We start from the raw sequence: 15,641 nt of genomic DNA, 5'->3' as shown, positions 1-15,641 counted from the left end.
ACTGTTGTGGCCTCAGAACACGTGTATACACTACTGTAGCATTGACACTCTGTGCTCCATTGCTACGGCTGAAGAAAAACACGCCCCCTCCTCATTAACATATTAGACACATAAATGTAGAAATAAATAAACGTTTAAGTAATTAAATGTATAAATAAATAAATGTAAAAAAATAATAAAATGTTCACATAAATATATAAATAAATACATAAATGTGGAAATGAATAAAAGAATAAATAAAAATGTATAATTAAATACAGAAATAAATAAAAGTTTTAAAAATATTTTAATACAAAAATAAAGAAATCAAAGTTGCAATAATCATTTATGTTTGTTTTTTATATTTCTCTGCATATTTATTTTTGTATTTATTTATTTATGTTTGTTTTATATGTTTCTTTGTACATGTATTTATTTATTTATTTTTAATTTTTGCACTCTTCATCCTCCATACAGGTCAGGCGACGACACGACACAGCTAAAATAATAGTAAAGACTTAAAGCTGCTTAATGTTATGAAGCTTGTGCTTTGACTGGACGTGTTTAAAAGGGCGCTGTTTATGGTGCACATCCACAACGGGAGTTAAACTTTCTGTACATAACTTAGTTGAAAACTTAGTTGAAGTCTAGCATTTTATGCAGATAGATGCACATTGTTCTGTCATAGTTTCTTCAAAATTAAGTTTTATTTCAGTGTTTTTAATTAAAAGTATTTTCATTTTCACCATGACGTGTACGCCCCGCTCCTTTGAATGCCCCGCCCCCAGTTAATGGAGTACTCGTTCTTCAGACCTATGGATTAATGGAAATGAAAAAATGACATAAATCTGTAAGTGGAAAAGTAATTCATATGTGTGTGTTTTCTCCCAGGTTAGCACGAATGCATCCAGCATAATTTTGGATTTTTACCATTGAGGAGACTGGCTGACTGTTCTCAACCAACCATCATTCACACGCTAAACTTTAAAGGTACCACATTGATTTAAGTTGTTAGTATACCACAGTTCTGTTAGTGAAACATTTATTCATACTTTTGTGTTTTCTCACAGGTAAGTATGAACGCGTCTAGAGCAGTTTTGGATCTTTACCATTGAGGAGGTTGAATGACTTTCATCTATGACCATTAACACAACAAAAACTAAAGAAATGTTACTACAAGTGGACCTATTCAGTTACTCATTATGCTGTGAGTACACCACAATTTTATCAGTGAAACAATAATGTTTGTTGTTTTCTCAATGCTTGGCATAGACAAATGTGGCCCTTTGTCATTTGGATATTTCATGGGAAAAGTGTACGTCTTAAACATGTATAAATGTTGTTTGAATTAAGGAACAGTACACTGATTTATTAAAAGTGTACAATACACTGAGTCTATTAAAGTCATAAAGGAATACTTGATATATTTCATAAGGAATGTGAAAATCTTATATTAGTTTTGATGTGAATTTGGACTGAAAAGCAAACTTTTGTTTTATGTTTAAAATAATGTTTGTAAAATAAATGATTGTTTAATAAACTGTAATGATTTTCCTCAAACGGTTTAAGTTGAGTTAACTTATCGGGTTTTACAGTGTAACAACAACAATGTACAAAATCAAATAGGGGAAAGCATATTTTAAGAAACAAAAAATGTCATTGGATCCCATTAAATCCTCTACAAATTTTTGTTGTGTCTTAAAATCCTTTAGAAATATCCTCTAATGGAATCCTATAAGATTTTTCTAATGGAATCCTATAAGATTTTTCTAATGGAATCCTATAAGATTTTTCTAATGGAATCCTTTAAGATTTTTCTAATGGAATCCTATACGATTTTTCTAATGGAATCCTATAAGATTTTTCTAATGGAATCCTATAAGATTTTTCTAATGGAATCCTTTAAGATTTTTCTAATGGAATCCTATAAGATTTTTCTAATGGAATCCTATAAGATTTTTCTAATGGAATCCTTTAAGATTTTTCTAATGGAATCCTATAAGATTTTTCTAATGGAATCCTTTAAGATTTTTCTAATGGAATCCTATAAGATTTTTCTAATGGAATCCTATAAGATTTTTCTAATGGAATCCTATAAGATTTTTCTAATGGAATCCTATAGGATTTTCTAATGGAACGGTTCCAAAATATGATAGAAATTCTAATTAGATTCCTGTACAGAAGAGATTGTAGTAAAAAGGTTAATTTTCGTGGTATTTGTAGTAACACTCTGGTCATACAAATGGCATTCATTTCACCAAAAAACATGGTTATTACACTTTTACTATAATAACATTTGGTTAATTTTCATAAGGATTTGCTAAAGTATTAGCTTGATCTGTGTTAATGCCCAAATCAAGTTATTTTCAATATTACTTTTTATTTTTAATTGCCACACTATGACCAAAAGCCTATAAATCTCTATCACCTCATGTAAAATACTGTACAGTGGGGGAAATAAGTATCATTTAAATTTTCACCTGACTTTGTGCATTTATAATGTGTACACAGATATTCAAATTTGCTCACTGTGACTGTAAAACCCCTAACCTGAATCATGACCTTCTGTATTTGTCATGGTAATTTTTTATCATTATGATGATTATAACAGGCTGTTTCCTACAGGAAGAAGATAGATCCATTGCTGCCCAAGCTAAGCTTTTTTGACACAAGTGTGACATCCCGAAAAAAAACCCCATTAATGACCGGTGGGTGAAGGACCTCCTCCTGAGGTATGTGCAGCTGTTCGGTCTCCTGCTACCTCGAGGTCAACGTGGACAGGGCAATTCATGGGCAGGGCCGCCTCAGGTCGTTCACTTTCCTCGAGATGCGGCAGCCTGCACAAGCTGGGACCGGCCAAGAGAGGAAATGGCGCAGGAGACGCGTACACCTCTACAAAGCAGTGGCTGGTGATGAAGGAGGAGGACATCACCACCAAGTCCCTGAAGTGCTTCAGGCGCTACATTCTCGATAGAGAGGTAGGTCACTGTGACTTTAAACAGCCTTGATTGTTACTAAACACATGCTATGTTAAGGCAAACCTCAAAGCTGAAACTTCCCTGTAATTCACAGAAGCCTCCACCAGATGCCACTCTTCCTGCCGCGACTTCCAGCTCTTCAAGAAGAGAACCAGGATCAGTCAGAGCTTTATTTGCAAGTATGTTTGCACATACAAGGAATTTGTTTTGGTGACAGAAGCTTCTACAGCACAGAATAAGTGTGACAGGATACAGACAATAAAAAGAATACAATTAGAATAAATAAAATACACAATATGCAAAAAATAGATTAAAAAAAGAAAATATATATTTTTAAAAGACAATATACAAGATGGTATGGGAATGTTCATCCCTATACCAAAGTTATCATCATTGTGATATGTCTTTGAATAATCTCTTATTATTATCATCACACAGGTCCACGTGCTCATCTCCACTGAAGCCTTTGCAGAGAAATGAAACAGTGACTGCATGTTTGATCCGGTGGTGATGAAAATGAATAGAAAGTATGACTTCAACATGTTTTTGGTGGTATGGTACAGTGCTTTATATAGATTAATGGTACAGTCTTCTTTAGCTTAAAGGTAAATATAACAGTGAATGAAGATAATTCTTAAACTGTGTTTAGATGTAGTTCAATAAAGTTCAGAGTATCAGTGAAGCAAGTTTGAGAGATTTCTACATAAAATCTGTAATGTAAAAATATAATCTTGAAGGTTAAATTTTTTTAATAAGGTCTATCTCTATTTACAGTTGTATTATGCCACATTTAACCTCCTAAGACCTGGATGTCACATATGTGGATACTTATATGTATATGTAATACTTAATTCTGTGTAACTGGAACCTATTATACACAAACATGGACAAATACACTGCTTCATGTTCATAGAAAAATATTTGGTTATTATATTAATTGGTTCCCAAAAATAGCTGGTAGAAATCTGAAAAAAAAAAGACAAACCAAAGCTCGGTCTTAGGAGGTTAATTTAGGCTTCATGTTATCTGACCAAAGATAGGAGATTGTTGCATAAATTGGTTTGGGGCAGAAAATATAATTTTAGTATTGGAAACATTTTTAAGATCTTTTCCTCTCATCTCATACAGTATTTTGTCCACCACAATGACCCTTTAGTCTCTGTGGTGGTTCTTCATCAGTCAAATGTCCTTTAATGTGTTTGGGAATTAATATTACGTAGTGTTTAGTGAATTTAACCCTGCTGTAAACCCAGCAATATGTAACTCTGTTGATGCTTTAACTGCTGTAAGGGATGAGGGATTATTATCTAACTTAATGTCTGTTTTTGACTGACTGCCAGTGTTTAACTTTTTGATATGCCTGAAGGATTTTGAGCAATGAAAAAACCTTTCGTGTGTATCATGCATTAAAATATATGACCTTTGATGCTTTTTAATGATTTAAATTAAATCTCCATACAATCTGAGCATGTCTGTGTTTTACTCTCGACTAATGCTCTTTTTCTTTTAACATTACTGGTAATTGACATAGCGCCATCTAGTGGTTGTAAATGAATAACACAATAGGTCTAAATATATGAATACAAAATTAAGAAAAAGAAGTAAACATCTCTTATACTGGGAAAAATCTTATCTAGTTTATGATGATCTGGTTCGTGTGGCTTTGTAATGGAAATGTAACTGTTTTTTGTTTTTTGTTTCTCTGTGTAAACTATGTACGTTAATGTAGTAAGGTCTGTTATGCGTCTCCTCCTGTTATGTATGTTATGTAATGTTGTATGTTTTCTTTTCTGTAATGTTTAGTGAACATGCAATAAAAAAATATTAATACAAAATCTATACATTCTGTAAAATATATTTTAAAAAGTAGTAATAAGCATTAAGTAAGACATATTAAAGGGTTTTGATATTATATATATATATCTACAATCAAAAGTTGTAAATTGTTTTAATGAAACATAAATATATATATATATAAAAAAACTCATCACAGTTGAACTGTAAACAGAAAAAAGTCATTAAACTCCATGACAACCATACTGTAGAACACATCGTTGTCATGGAACCATTATGACGTCACACTCGGTGCCTATAAAAACGCTCAGCCAGATGAGACCGGTATCATTTGGCTGATCTGAACGCTTGCCTTTGGTTGACTCCGAACGCTACTGTACAGATTACCAAGTGAATTTTGCAGACTTTCAAAAAGTTCGCAGCTTTAAACTGCTCGACGCACTGTGTACAGACAGACAGTTTACTTAGATTTCAACCCTCTGTGAACCGAGTCTAGCACAGTTAAGTCTTTCAGTTATTTTTTCACATCATGTTTCGTCCTGTAACACCATTGTCCGACAAGGACATGGAAGGAGCAGATGTTGAAAATATGGATTTTATTCTGCCGAATGCTGTGCCGAACTTTGACTATGTCCTTGATATCGGACTTTCGTCACAAGTCGGGCGCGCTGCCGGTTGTTTAAATCCATGTGGAGGAGAGGAGGATGATGAGGAGGAGATGGTGGATGTTTATCCAACACATGAGGCGAAACGCCAAAGAGGTAAGATGCAAGTTAAGGCAAAACGTCTGACTTTCATGCTGATTACATACAGTTATTGTGTTGTTAATGCACGTGTACATGTAGACACAGCAGGTGGTGCTCGTGTACTTGACATTTTACCCGCCGTTTTTCTTGACCGGGAGAATACGCAGACAAATTTTGACTCCATTAATTTAACAAAAAGCCACCGAAATGAATAAAACATCCCCGCAATTTAAGATAAGAATTACGCCGTATGAGGCCTTGTTTTTTAACATCCCTCACGGAAATTAACTATGGTTTTTATGTGGTAAAAGTGTAGTAAGGGCTTGAGCGTCGTGACGTCATTACTTGTCGTGGCGGCCATGTTGATAGCCTCCTTTACTGCTGCGCTCCATGCTGCGCTCTGTTTATAGACATACTTTCTCTCAATCGTGTGTCTTAATTTGATTAATTTGTCGTTATTTTTTTCAACCATGGTAAACCGTTGCTGTATTAATAATTAAAAGTAATTTACATTAAAAATGACAGATAAGGACAAAACTTCATTATGTTTTATTCAATATCGGAAAACTGCTGCATTAACTAAGCTACTTGTGAAGCTAGGTCGTACGTGACTTTGCTTACAAATTGGCGTAAAATCGTGCTCTCACAACAACCACGCTGTTATCTTAAAAGGCTTTTTATTCACTCTTTTTTCATATGGATCCAAACCGTTAATAGTTCTGATTTTGTCCACATACCGGTGTTGTGTCGAAGTCTGTTCCCCCTATTTTTCCCTTTAGTGTAGTGTTTTTATGGCGTTTTTATCACGTTATAGGTTTTATTATTTATATATGTAAAGTTTTAATGGCTACTGAGATGTATATGTGTGCGTTTCTGTAATGTATCTGTATTGTTCTGAATGGTAAGTCAATTATTTTTACAGTATGAATCATATTAAATGTATCATATTTATTTAATTATGTATGCAAACATTACATTTTTAAAACAACCAGTAAAGGAAAAAAAAGGAAAAGAGAGGCTATATTTTAAAAGAAATACCCTAATAGAAAACTGTCAAATGTATGAAATATTTAATAAATTGTATTATAAAATACATGATATTATGCCTTTTTAGTATAACCAATTCAAATCTTTAATCTTTCTAAAATGTAACGTGATGAAAACGCTATAAAAGCACCACACTAAAGGGAAACATAGGGGGAACTGAGTTCGACACAACACCGGTCCCTGCTTCCCTGTTTAACGTATCCCAGTAAATTCCACATCCTTTTCCGGATTTTAACATCTTTTTTCTTTCTTTTTATTCTCCCAACTCTGCCGCTTCTCCTACTTGCTGTATGTTTACATTCGCGAGGCCACCAACATGGCCGCCACGTCCCAGAATGCAACGCGGCGCCCAAGCCCTATTGAGTACTATTTGCAAAACCATGGTTATTTTGTGGTAACAATGGTTTAACTACAGTACCGTTAACCAGGTTTTGTTGTATGTAAATGTTTAATTTTCATAAGTGATGTATAACATAATAAATAGTAAGCAGTGCATACCAGACTGCAAATGTTTTGTTTATTTACAGAAGCCGAGGTTGTGTACTATTTTTATTTTTGCTTGTATGTTTTCTCATGATCACAACTTAATTTCTTGTTATCTCAAGTTAACAAAAGTTGTATTTTTCTCATCAGATTTACAATAACACAATACACAACATCATGTCATTGTTTGCATCCCTGTATGTTACTGTCTGATGTTTGTTGTTTCTGCTCAGCATGATTGCAAATGTGAAATATTTTATACAGTTAATACATTGAAATAAGTGACAAGTTTTAGACACGTATTGATCACTTCAGTTAAAGCATTCATTTCATAACATTATTTATTGAATTGCAGTGTTGGGATGTGATGACCGTGGAATGGATTTTGTTCTTCCGTGTGCTGTCCCTGAAATTGTCCCGAACAACGGACATTTGATAGACAGACGCGCCGGGAGTTCACATCCACGAGGAGGAGTAAAGGAGTTTACTCCTGCATTTGAGGAGGCGAACAGCCCCACAGGTCAGATGGAAATTTTGTGTTCTTGACAATCTTTAAATCTGTACCATGTTTGTTCCTCAATAGTTTTGTTGGCCCTTGCAGATACTGATATCTTATTACATTAAAGTCAGTAAAATAACGCATCTTACAATAAGAAATTAAGTTTAGACCATTGCTAGTGTGTTTTAAACTCTTATTTTAACAGCGTTATTAATGCAATAATCATTGCTGTATTTTTAGGAATTTGTTATAAAGAATTAGATACTCAATTACATATTTGATCAAATAGTATCTGCGTGGACAGTTTGTTAAATGTGTTTATTTAGTATCATTACTGACAACGGTTCAACTTTTGTCATAATGAATTTTCTAATAGTTTATCGTTTGTTTTTGTTTTTATATTTTTGGTGTAGAAAAATGCAAGAATACAATCTTTAAATCAATAAAGAAGGGGTGGAAGAATGTAAAGCAGCCATTCCTTCGTAATGATAAAGTGGAAACACCGATTCCTTCAGAGGTTTGTTACATCATTACATTTAGTACAACTATCTGTCCATTTATAGAAATGTTTTCATCCAGGTTTTGTTATCGACCAAGTGAATATGTGTAAAAAAGGTTTTCTATTCAAATGGAGCTAAAATGGTGTCCGTGGTGATGTCACGAATGATGTAAGTGAATTGTCACATAAGTTTTGGTGTATCGCAAAAAAATCTTGGTAATTTAAAATAAATGTGCTTTCACCAAAGGCACCCGATTATGAGGAGAAAAAATTGAATATTTAGGAGAATAAACATGAATCATTTTATGGATAAGTGATTGACATTTCAGCACTTCATGAAGTTAGTTCAGTGCAGCTTGCGTACCCTCTGCGTATATGGAGGATCGACTCTGCAAATCAAAACAGAAAGTCTCAGGCTGCGATAAGAGCGCCCATTGTTTGCTGTTATGCCCTTCAGAGGTTGCGCGTGATGAAGATCTATCATGTGACATCACATTTATTTGCGTTAAAGCTATTAAAAAAATAAATATTTTTTGAGGTATTGCGTTTATGCGCTAAAGCATTTTTTGCTAAAAAGCCTTGGATGGAAACATGGCTTCTAAACATGGCTGGAAACATTTATCTGTCTGTCTGTCTGACCCACCTCTGGTCTTCTCCACAGCTTAATGCGGATTCAGCTAATCCTAATCTAAAGGAAGAAGCTGGTCTGGCCAGCTCTGAATTAAACAATAAGATCAAACCGGAAAAACAACGAATGGCATTCTTTGACCGTCTCCGGAGGGGCAAGGTGGAGTCAGTGCCGACTCCCCTGCTTAAAGCGGATCCAGCTATCCCTGATGTTAGGGAAGTTGTTGATCTAGCATCACAGTCAAAGACCTACGTTGCTCCGAAGAAACAGAAACAAAAGGCTTCAAAGAGCCGCAGATCTAACCTCCAGGGAGAAAAAGTGACTGTTGTGCCAACTCAACAGCCCAAGGCCATTTCAGATATTCCTGTTGGCATGGATGTTCCTGATCTGGCCTGCCCCCAATCAAAACCAAAGATTTGTCCGGATAAAGGCATGACATTGTGGGAACGCTTGCTTGGATGCTTCCAGAGGGGCAAAGTGGAGTCGATGCCGATTTCACAGATTGAGGCCGATCCAGCTATCCCTGATGCCAGGGAAGTTGTTGATCTGGCAGATTCTCAATCGAAGAGTGTTGGCTTAAAGAAACACAAACAAAAGGCTTCAAAGAGCCGCTTATTTCACAACCCTTTGAGAAAAAAAGGTAAAAAAGTGAAAAAAGATGCCGATCCAGCTATTCCTGATGCCATGGATGGTGCGGATCTGGCCAGTTTTGGTGGCATCGCTGCAGCCAATGCCAGGCTACAGACGTTAGGTGCCATTACAGAGAATATTGGGTTAAAAGGTGGCGGAAATCCCGACCCAAATAAAGCAAAAAATCCTGGGTCAAAAGAAGATGGAAATCCTGGGGCAAAAGCCCTTGAAAATCCCAGAAATCCCTTACCAGAAGATGATAAAGTTGTCAGGCCAAAAGTAATAAATGTTTTTCAACAAGCTTTTGAACCGCCAAGCGAGAAGAAAGCAGCTGATCCCTCAGTGCCTGAAGGTGAGTGTACTGACTTCATTACTCCTACTTTGCACCAATATGTGAAATGGTTTCTTCATCATATTCTTCTGTACCTGGAAATGTATGCTGTACCTTTCGTCTGTGAGTATATGAATGTTAACATGTACTGTCACCTCATCATTTTTCTGTGTGTTTTTCAGACACTTTTGATTCTAAATATCAACTCTTGAAGGATGAAGTGCTTGGGGAAGGTGCCTTTGGCAAAGTGTACAAAGGGATCCGTAAATCGGATGGCACTCCGGTAATGCACTCGTATTTATATCAAACACAATGTTTGCTGAAATTTGTATGTCCACTTGATCTAAACCATGTTTTAAAGTTTGTAGATTCAGACCTGACAACCTTTACGCATTTTGCGTAACAGATACGCATTTAGACACTAAACAACGCTGCTACGATTTGTCACTTCAAAATACGCGAAAAGCCTTTGATGGTTTGATTTAAACTGTTTGTGCATTTGCGCACTAGGCAACTCGTCTATGAGTGTCTATGAGTCTACCGCATTGGGCACCAACCTGTTGGGAAAAGACGACGTCGACCAATCATAGCGCTAGTTTTAAACTCTTCAAAGCGGAGAGCGGGGAGTCGTCGCGACTCGCAACGAATAACGAAAATAACAAAATTGGTTTTCATCTCGGTCCATCTTCATACTGTGACTTGTTTTACAAGGGAGGATGGTTCTAAACACCGTTTTTTAAGGTAAATGGGCAGGGTATGGGAATTGTGAATTGCATCCATTGTAATAAGCCTGCCAACCAGGGGCGTCTAGACCCCTTTTACTGTTTCACGTGCCCTAGTGTAAATCTATTGTACCCAGTGTCCTATGTTGTGCCTCAAGTTTAAGTTATTTGCCAGTATATTCATTGTTAATCGCGGCAAAAACTGAGCTATATGAACCGTAATTCAAGCTTGTAAACGCGTTGCAGTCCCACAAGACAAATTGGCGCGAGCACGCAGAAATCAATGTCCACGAGCGGAGTGTCTGTGTTTACTCTTTGTAGCACTCAGCTGCCGCCCGCCGCTCACTCAGAAGAGCATGTGAGGCACGCGAGAAAACATGACAAAACAAAAGTACGTTTCTAAATAATATCAATCTTATTCTTACTCGATTGTTACTGGCTCCTGTCGATGTACATCCGATTTTTTTGTGCAGAGCAGGGAAATAGAAGCAGAAAGTATAGATGATGAAGGAAGTAAAACAAATTATATGCTCAGCCAGTCAAAACCAAGTATAGAGGTTTGCAATATTGCTGAGAAAAACAATGTTTGTGTACTGTTCTGTATTGTCAGATAGGAAATTACTGTTTAGTTCACTAGATCTACTTTAGGACACTACATAAACAGTTGGCATCACTGCTGAAAAAAACAGTATACCAGCAAGACCAGCATATGCTGTGTTTTGATGCTGGTTTGCTGGTGACCATCAGCATAGACAAGCTTAATTCTCATGATGGTTTGGTGCTAGTTTAGCTGGTGGTCATCAGCATACCAGCACCACCAAGACCAGCATATGTTGTGTTTTGGTGCTGTATGCTGGTGACCAGCATGAGAATTATGCTGTTTTTTTTCAGCAGGTTTAAACACTATGCAGATAATATACACAAAAGGATCATCCACATATGTTTTTATTGTAGTAGCAGCTGAGTAATGTTATTGTAAATTTTTGTAAAAGACTCATTATCATCAGTACTGTAGAATGCAAATCTGCCATTTATGCATTAAAACATATTAATACTGTTCATGTTAGGTATGTTAAAGAAAAAGTAGTGGTAGGCCTGCTGTGCCCCATTAGAGGTTCATGTCAACGTGCCTGCTGGAATATAAAGCAAGGATATAGCATGCTATTTGTGGATTCTTTGTTATTTATAATGTCCCATGTATTTAAGACATATGCCATAGTCGTTTTTGTTAAAAAGGCATATTTTTGGGGATTGCCTTTTCATTAAAAGAGTTCTTCATAGCCTACTTGTATGTTGAAAGACTAGAAATGGTGGTGAGTGGGAACTATGTGCTTAGTAATAAGTTGTAGTAATAAGTGATAAGTGATCATGTGAACTCAATCACTACTGATCAGCAAATGTTCCTGACCTCGCGGCGCGCTGCTGCGGTAAGTTGCTACTCAAAAAAATGTTCCAAGGTTGGCAGGTCTGGTAGATTCTCAAACCTTAAAGTTATGTGTGCAGTGTCAGGTGAGCCGCTTCAGTCAGCTCAAGAGAAATTAACTTTTGTTGTTTTTCTCTTTACAGGTTGCCATCAAGCAAATAAGCAAACGAAAGAATGAAAGCACTATTCAGATTGTAAGTTGTCATAAAGTGAACTAAACAGAAAATAGACAGTATAGCGATTACGCACCAATACGAGATATTTGTTTTATCTAATTGTAATTTGTTGACCATTTTTTCTCCAGCCTGGATACCCCAAACCGCTCATTACAGAAGTGGCACTAATGCTTAAGTTAAGAGATGCGCCCTCATGCACCAATGTCATACAGTTGTATGACTGGTACGACACTAAACACTTTTGCATGCTCATGTTGGAGTACCCACTGCACAGCGAATCCTTGATGCAATTTGTTAAGCGTGAAGAAAAACTAAGTGAAAATACAGCAAGACATCTCATGCGTCAGGCGATACGGGCAGTGAAACACTGTCTGGATAATGGAGTTTTCCATGCCGACATCCATTGCGGAAACTTCTTGGTGCAGCAATCAACAATGAGCCTGAAGTTAATTGACTTTGGGTCTGGACTTTATCTGACGCATGATGATGGCTATGACTTTAGTGGTGAGCTGAATCTTTTTTAATATATAGCGGAGTATTGAAACCTGCTGTTTCTTTTACAAAATGACTCAACATGTTGTTTTTGTACAGGAGCTTCATTCGAGGCCGTGCAAGATAACGTCTGGGCCTTAGGTGATGTGCTGTACTATATGGTGCATGGATCTTTCATGAATCAGAGGAGAACTGTGAATCGTTTATCAAAGGGTGAGTGAAAATGACTGATCAACATGCACACACAAAGCATCTGATCAAATCCACAATAAATATTATCAGAGGATACATTCTGTCTGGCAAGATGTATTTTATTGTGTTTAGCTAAACAGTCATTTAGTGGCTCACCAATGTATTACATCACTGTGCCATCATCTTAACCTGAGGTACTGTCTGTCTGTGACCAGGGTCCCTTTAGATGATAGACTTTTTTGCAGTATTTTTAAATGACAACAAAAGCGTCACTTTATGCCATGATCATTATTGCCATTTGTGTGTCATGATGACTAACCAGCTCTCTCCTAAATCTTGTACAGAAATCAGCAATCTGTTAAGATGGTGCCTGGCCGAGAATCCAAGTGATCGTCCGACGCTCAAGCAGATCTTAGATCATGACTGGTTTAAAACTAAGTCTGACGAAGAAGAGCTACTCGTATACAAAATGAGGTAACAGACCAAGTAGGAAACTACATTTTGCAGATTACATGCTTTTTATTTTCTGTAGTTAGTTGTATCGTAAGATTGGTTTAAATGTACATTTTCACCACTACAGGGCACTATCCACACAAAAATAAAAAGGATGAAGCTGAATGACTGAAGGAGAGGGGAATGATTGGAGATGCTGTTTTCATCATCCTGAGACGTATGGAGTTTGCTAATCATGTTTATGGATAAATAAGGTAATAAATGAATGCTTTTTTAACTATCCGTTTGATCACATTATTTAATGGCATCATAATGAATTAGCTAACAGCTGTGTGTTAGATGTTGTTTAACCAACACTTCTGCATTTGTGCTCTTGTGTCTCCCTAGTTTCTACAACCAGAAAGCGAGAATAGCACCGACACTAAAAGGGCCACAATTTCTCAGGAGTAACACATTTTTGCATAATGTAAGTACACAACTGCATTTATCTTTGTATATTTTATTACTTCTTTTTTCCGAAAGCGCTTGATGCGAAGTTCAAGTTCGTCACAACATGTATGTAGCCCGTCATGTGTGTGGTTCGTTATTTCAAAATATGTGTTCTGCATGTCGAGAGATCGTGTGTGCATCACATGTATGGTCAAAATAAGTGCCTGCTGCAGACGCGTCTAAAGGGTTTATGATAAAAGAGACACTTGCGTTTGCCAGATACTCGCATAATCTCATGCGGAATCAAAGTTCACTGTTAAGTGAGTGTCTTGCGTGTATTTTGTGAACTTGAGCGTCTCTTTTATCATAAACGGTTTTGACGCGTGTGCAGCAGGCACTTATTTTGACAAAACACGTGATGCACATGGTTCACATGACGCAACAAACAAATATTTTAAAAACACAACCAACACACATGACACTCCGAACACTTATTTTCCATTAGCGCCCCTCGGATGAGCAGTCACGAGCCGCAACTGATATTGTTCCTTTAAAGGGCCCATGGCACAAGACTTTTTTAAGATGTCAAATAAATCTTTGGTGTCCCCAGAGTACATATGTGAAGTTTTAGCTCAAAATACCATATAAATAATTTATTATAGCATGTTAAAATTGCCACTTTGTAGGTGTGTGCAAAAATCTGCCGTTTTGGGTGTGTCCTTTAAAATGCAAATGAGCTGATGAAATTCAAACACTGATCACAATGATGGTGGTTTGTTGAAATTGAAACTCATTTGTGCTGTCAATTATTTTCTCTCTTTGCACTAAATGGCAGTGTCATGGTTGGATAGTGCAGATTAAGGGGTGGTTTTATAGTAATAAGAACTCCTTATGACATCATAAGAAGAGCCAAATTTCAATTACCTATTTTTTCACGTGCTTGTAGAGAATGGTTTACCAAAACTAAGTTACTGGGTTGATCTTTTTCACATTTTCTAGGTTGATAGAAGCACTGGGGACCCAATCATACCACTTAAACATGAAAAAGTCAGATTTTCATGCCATGGCCCCTTTAAGGTTCTAGATATACTATAAATATGATGACTAAAATTTTTTTCTCATCTTCAGGTTTTATTTCAGCCTCAGACTTCATGATCTTAGACCGCTGGCTGAACGTCTGATGCAGATCCTGTCTCATCCTTGAACAGATTAAAAAAAATGTTTAAATTCTTAATGTTTTTATATTTTAATGTGTAGTTTCTAATATATAGTTTATCCTCTATAGAATCAGCTATGTCTGGCTCTCTCTCTCTAGGGTTGTTTTTCTCCTAGGAGTTTAGGGAGTCAGGTTTATTAATGTAAAGCTGCTTTGAAATAATTAAACAATTGTGAAAAGTGCTACAGTATATAAATAAAATTGAACTGATATGGAAGACTTTTCTTATCTTTTTTATTTGATCAAACTGATTAAATAAACTGATTGGGTTACTTATGTACATGTCCAATATCAAACCCTTGACCTTGGTATAAAATACTGGGAGTTAACGTAGTAAATCCAATCAGACACAATGTTAAACCTGATGCTGTTTTAACTCAAATAAATAAGTACACTTGACCTAAACCTTAAAATATACCCTTCTTTAATCATTTGCATGATTTCTCTCAATCATCAAGACATTTTGATTAACTTATTTTATTTAAATCTGTGGATTGAACATTTCACCAATCATGCATACATTAAACTGCTACTCTGCAGCTATTTCTGTTATCACTGTTGGCTTTTATTTTTGTTGTAAAGTTAAGAGCTGATTAAAAGTACATTACTTTACGAAATACATGTAATAAATATTTATGATAATATAATCGCAATTAAATGAATCTAGAATAAACTTCAGCTAAAGCCACAGAAATGATTGAAGTGCTCGAAACACCTGCTGGGGAAAACATAAAAGCAACAAGATCTCACTCCAAACATTTTGCACTTTTTACACAATAATTGCAAGATTTTTTAAAAATACAAGTTTTTAGATTTAACTTAACTTAAAGCCATTAAGTCAAACTGTTTTTTTAGGGCAAACAGATCATCATTAAGACTTTTACCCCTCTTTTAATTATGCAAATGTTTGTCATTAAATCTGTC

General features: G+C 36.0%; 1 protein-coding gene across 1 annotated transcript; it reads left to right on the top strand.

The window, feature by feature from the left end:
* The first annotated feature begins 5,085 nt into the window (after positions 1–5,085).
* LOC129413744 (uncharacterized) lies at positions 5,086–15,106 on the top strand. The gene is made up of 12 exons (XM_055167530.2): positions 5,086–5,512; positions 7,383–7,547; positions 7,940–8,043; positions 8,687–9,635; positions 9,797–9,897; positions 11,903–11,953; positions 12,064–12,439; positions 12,527–12,640; positions 12,964–13,093; positions 13,200–13,326; positions 13,460–13,538; positions 14,630–15,106. The coding sequence occupies exons 1-10, from the start codon at positions 5,281–5,283 to the stop codon at positions 13,219–13,221; spliced, it is 2,244 nt and encodes a 747-aa protein (XP_055023505.2). The 5' UTR covers positions 5,086–5,280; the 3' UTR covers positions 13,222–13,326; positions 13,460–13,538; positions 14,630–15,106.
* Positions 15,107–15,641: the final 535 nt, after the last annotated feature.

Source organism: Misgurnus anguillicaudatus, chromosome 5 (assembly GCF_027580225.2).
Source record: "Misgurnus anguillicaudatus chromosome 5, ASM2758022v2, whole genome shotgun sequence".
NCBI classification, from domain to species: Eukaryota; Metazoa; Chordata; class Actinopteri; order Cypriniformes; family Cobitidae; genus Misgurnus; species Misgurnus anguillicaudatus.
Note: the sequence above shows the minus strand (reverse complement) of the source record. Positions and strands in the feature narration are given on the sequence as shown.

What these genes read in the sequence shown, in the direction of transcription:
- LOC129413744 (XM_055167530.2), top strand. Translation starts at nt 5,281, where the DNA reads ATGTTTCGTCCTGTAACACCATTGTCCGACAAGGACATGGAAGGAGCA. An exon ending in GTAAATCGGATGGCACTCCG is followed by an intron (nt 9,898 to 11,902) that starts GTAATGCACTCG and finishes TTCTCTTTACAG; the next exon opens with GTTGCCATCAAGCAAATAAG. An exon ending in ATGAAAGCACTATTCAGATT is followed by an intron (nt 11,954 to 12,063) that starts GTAAGTTGTCAT and finishes TTTTTTCTCCAG; the next exon opens with CCTGGATACCCCAAACCGCT.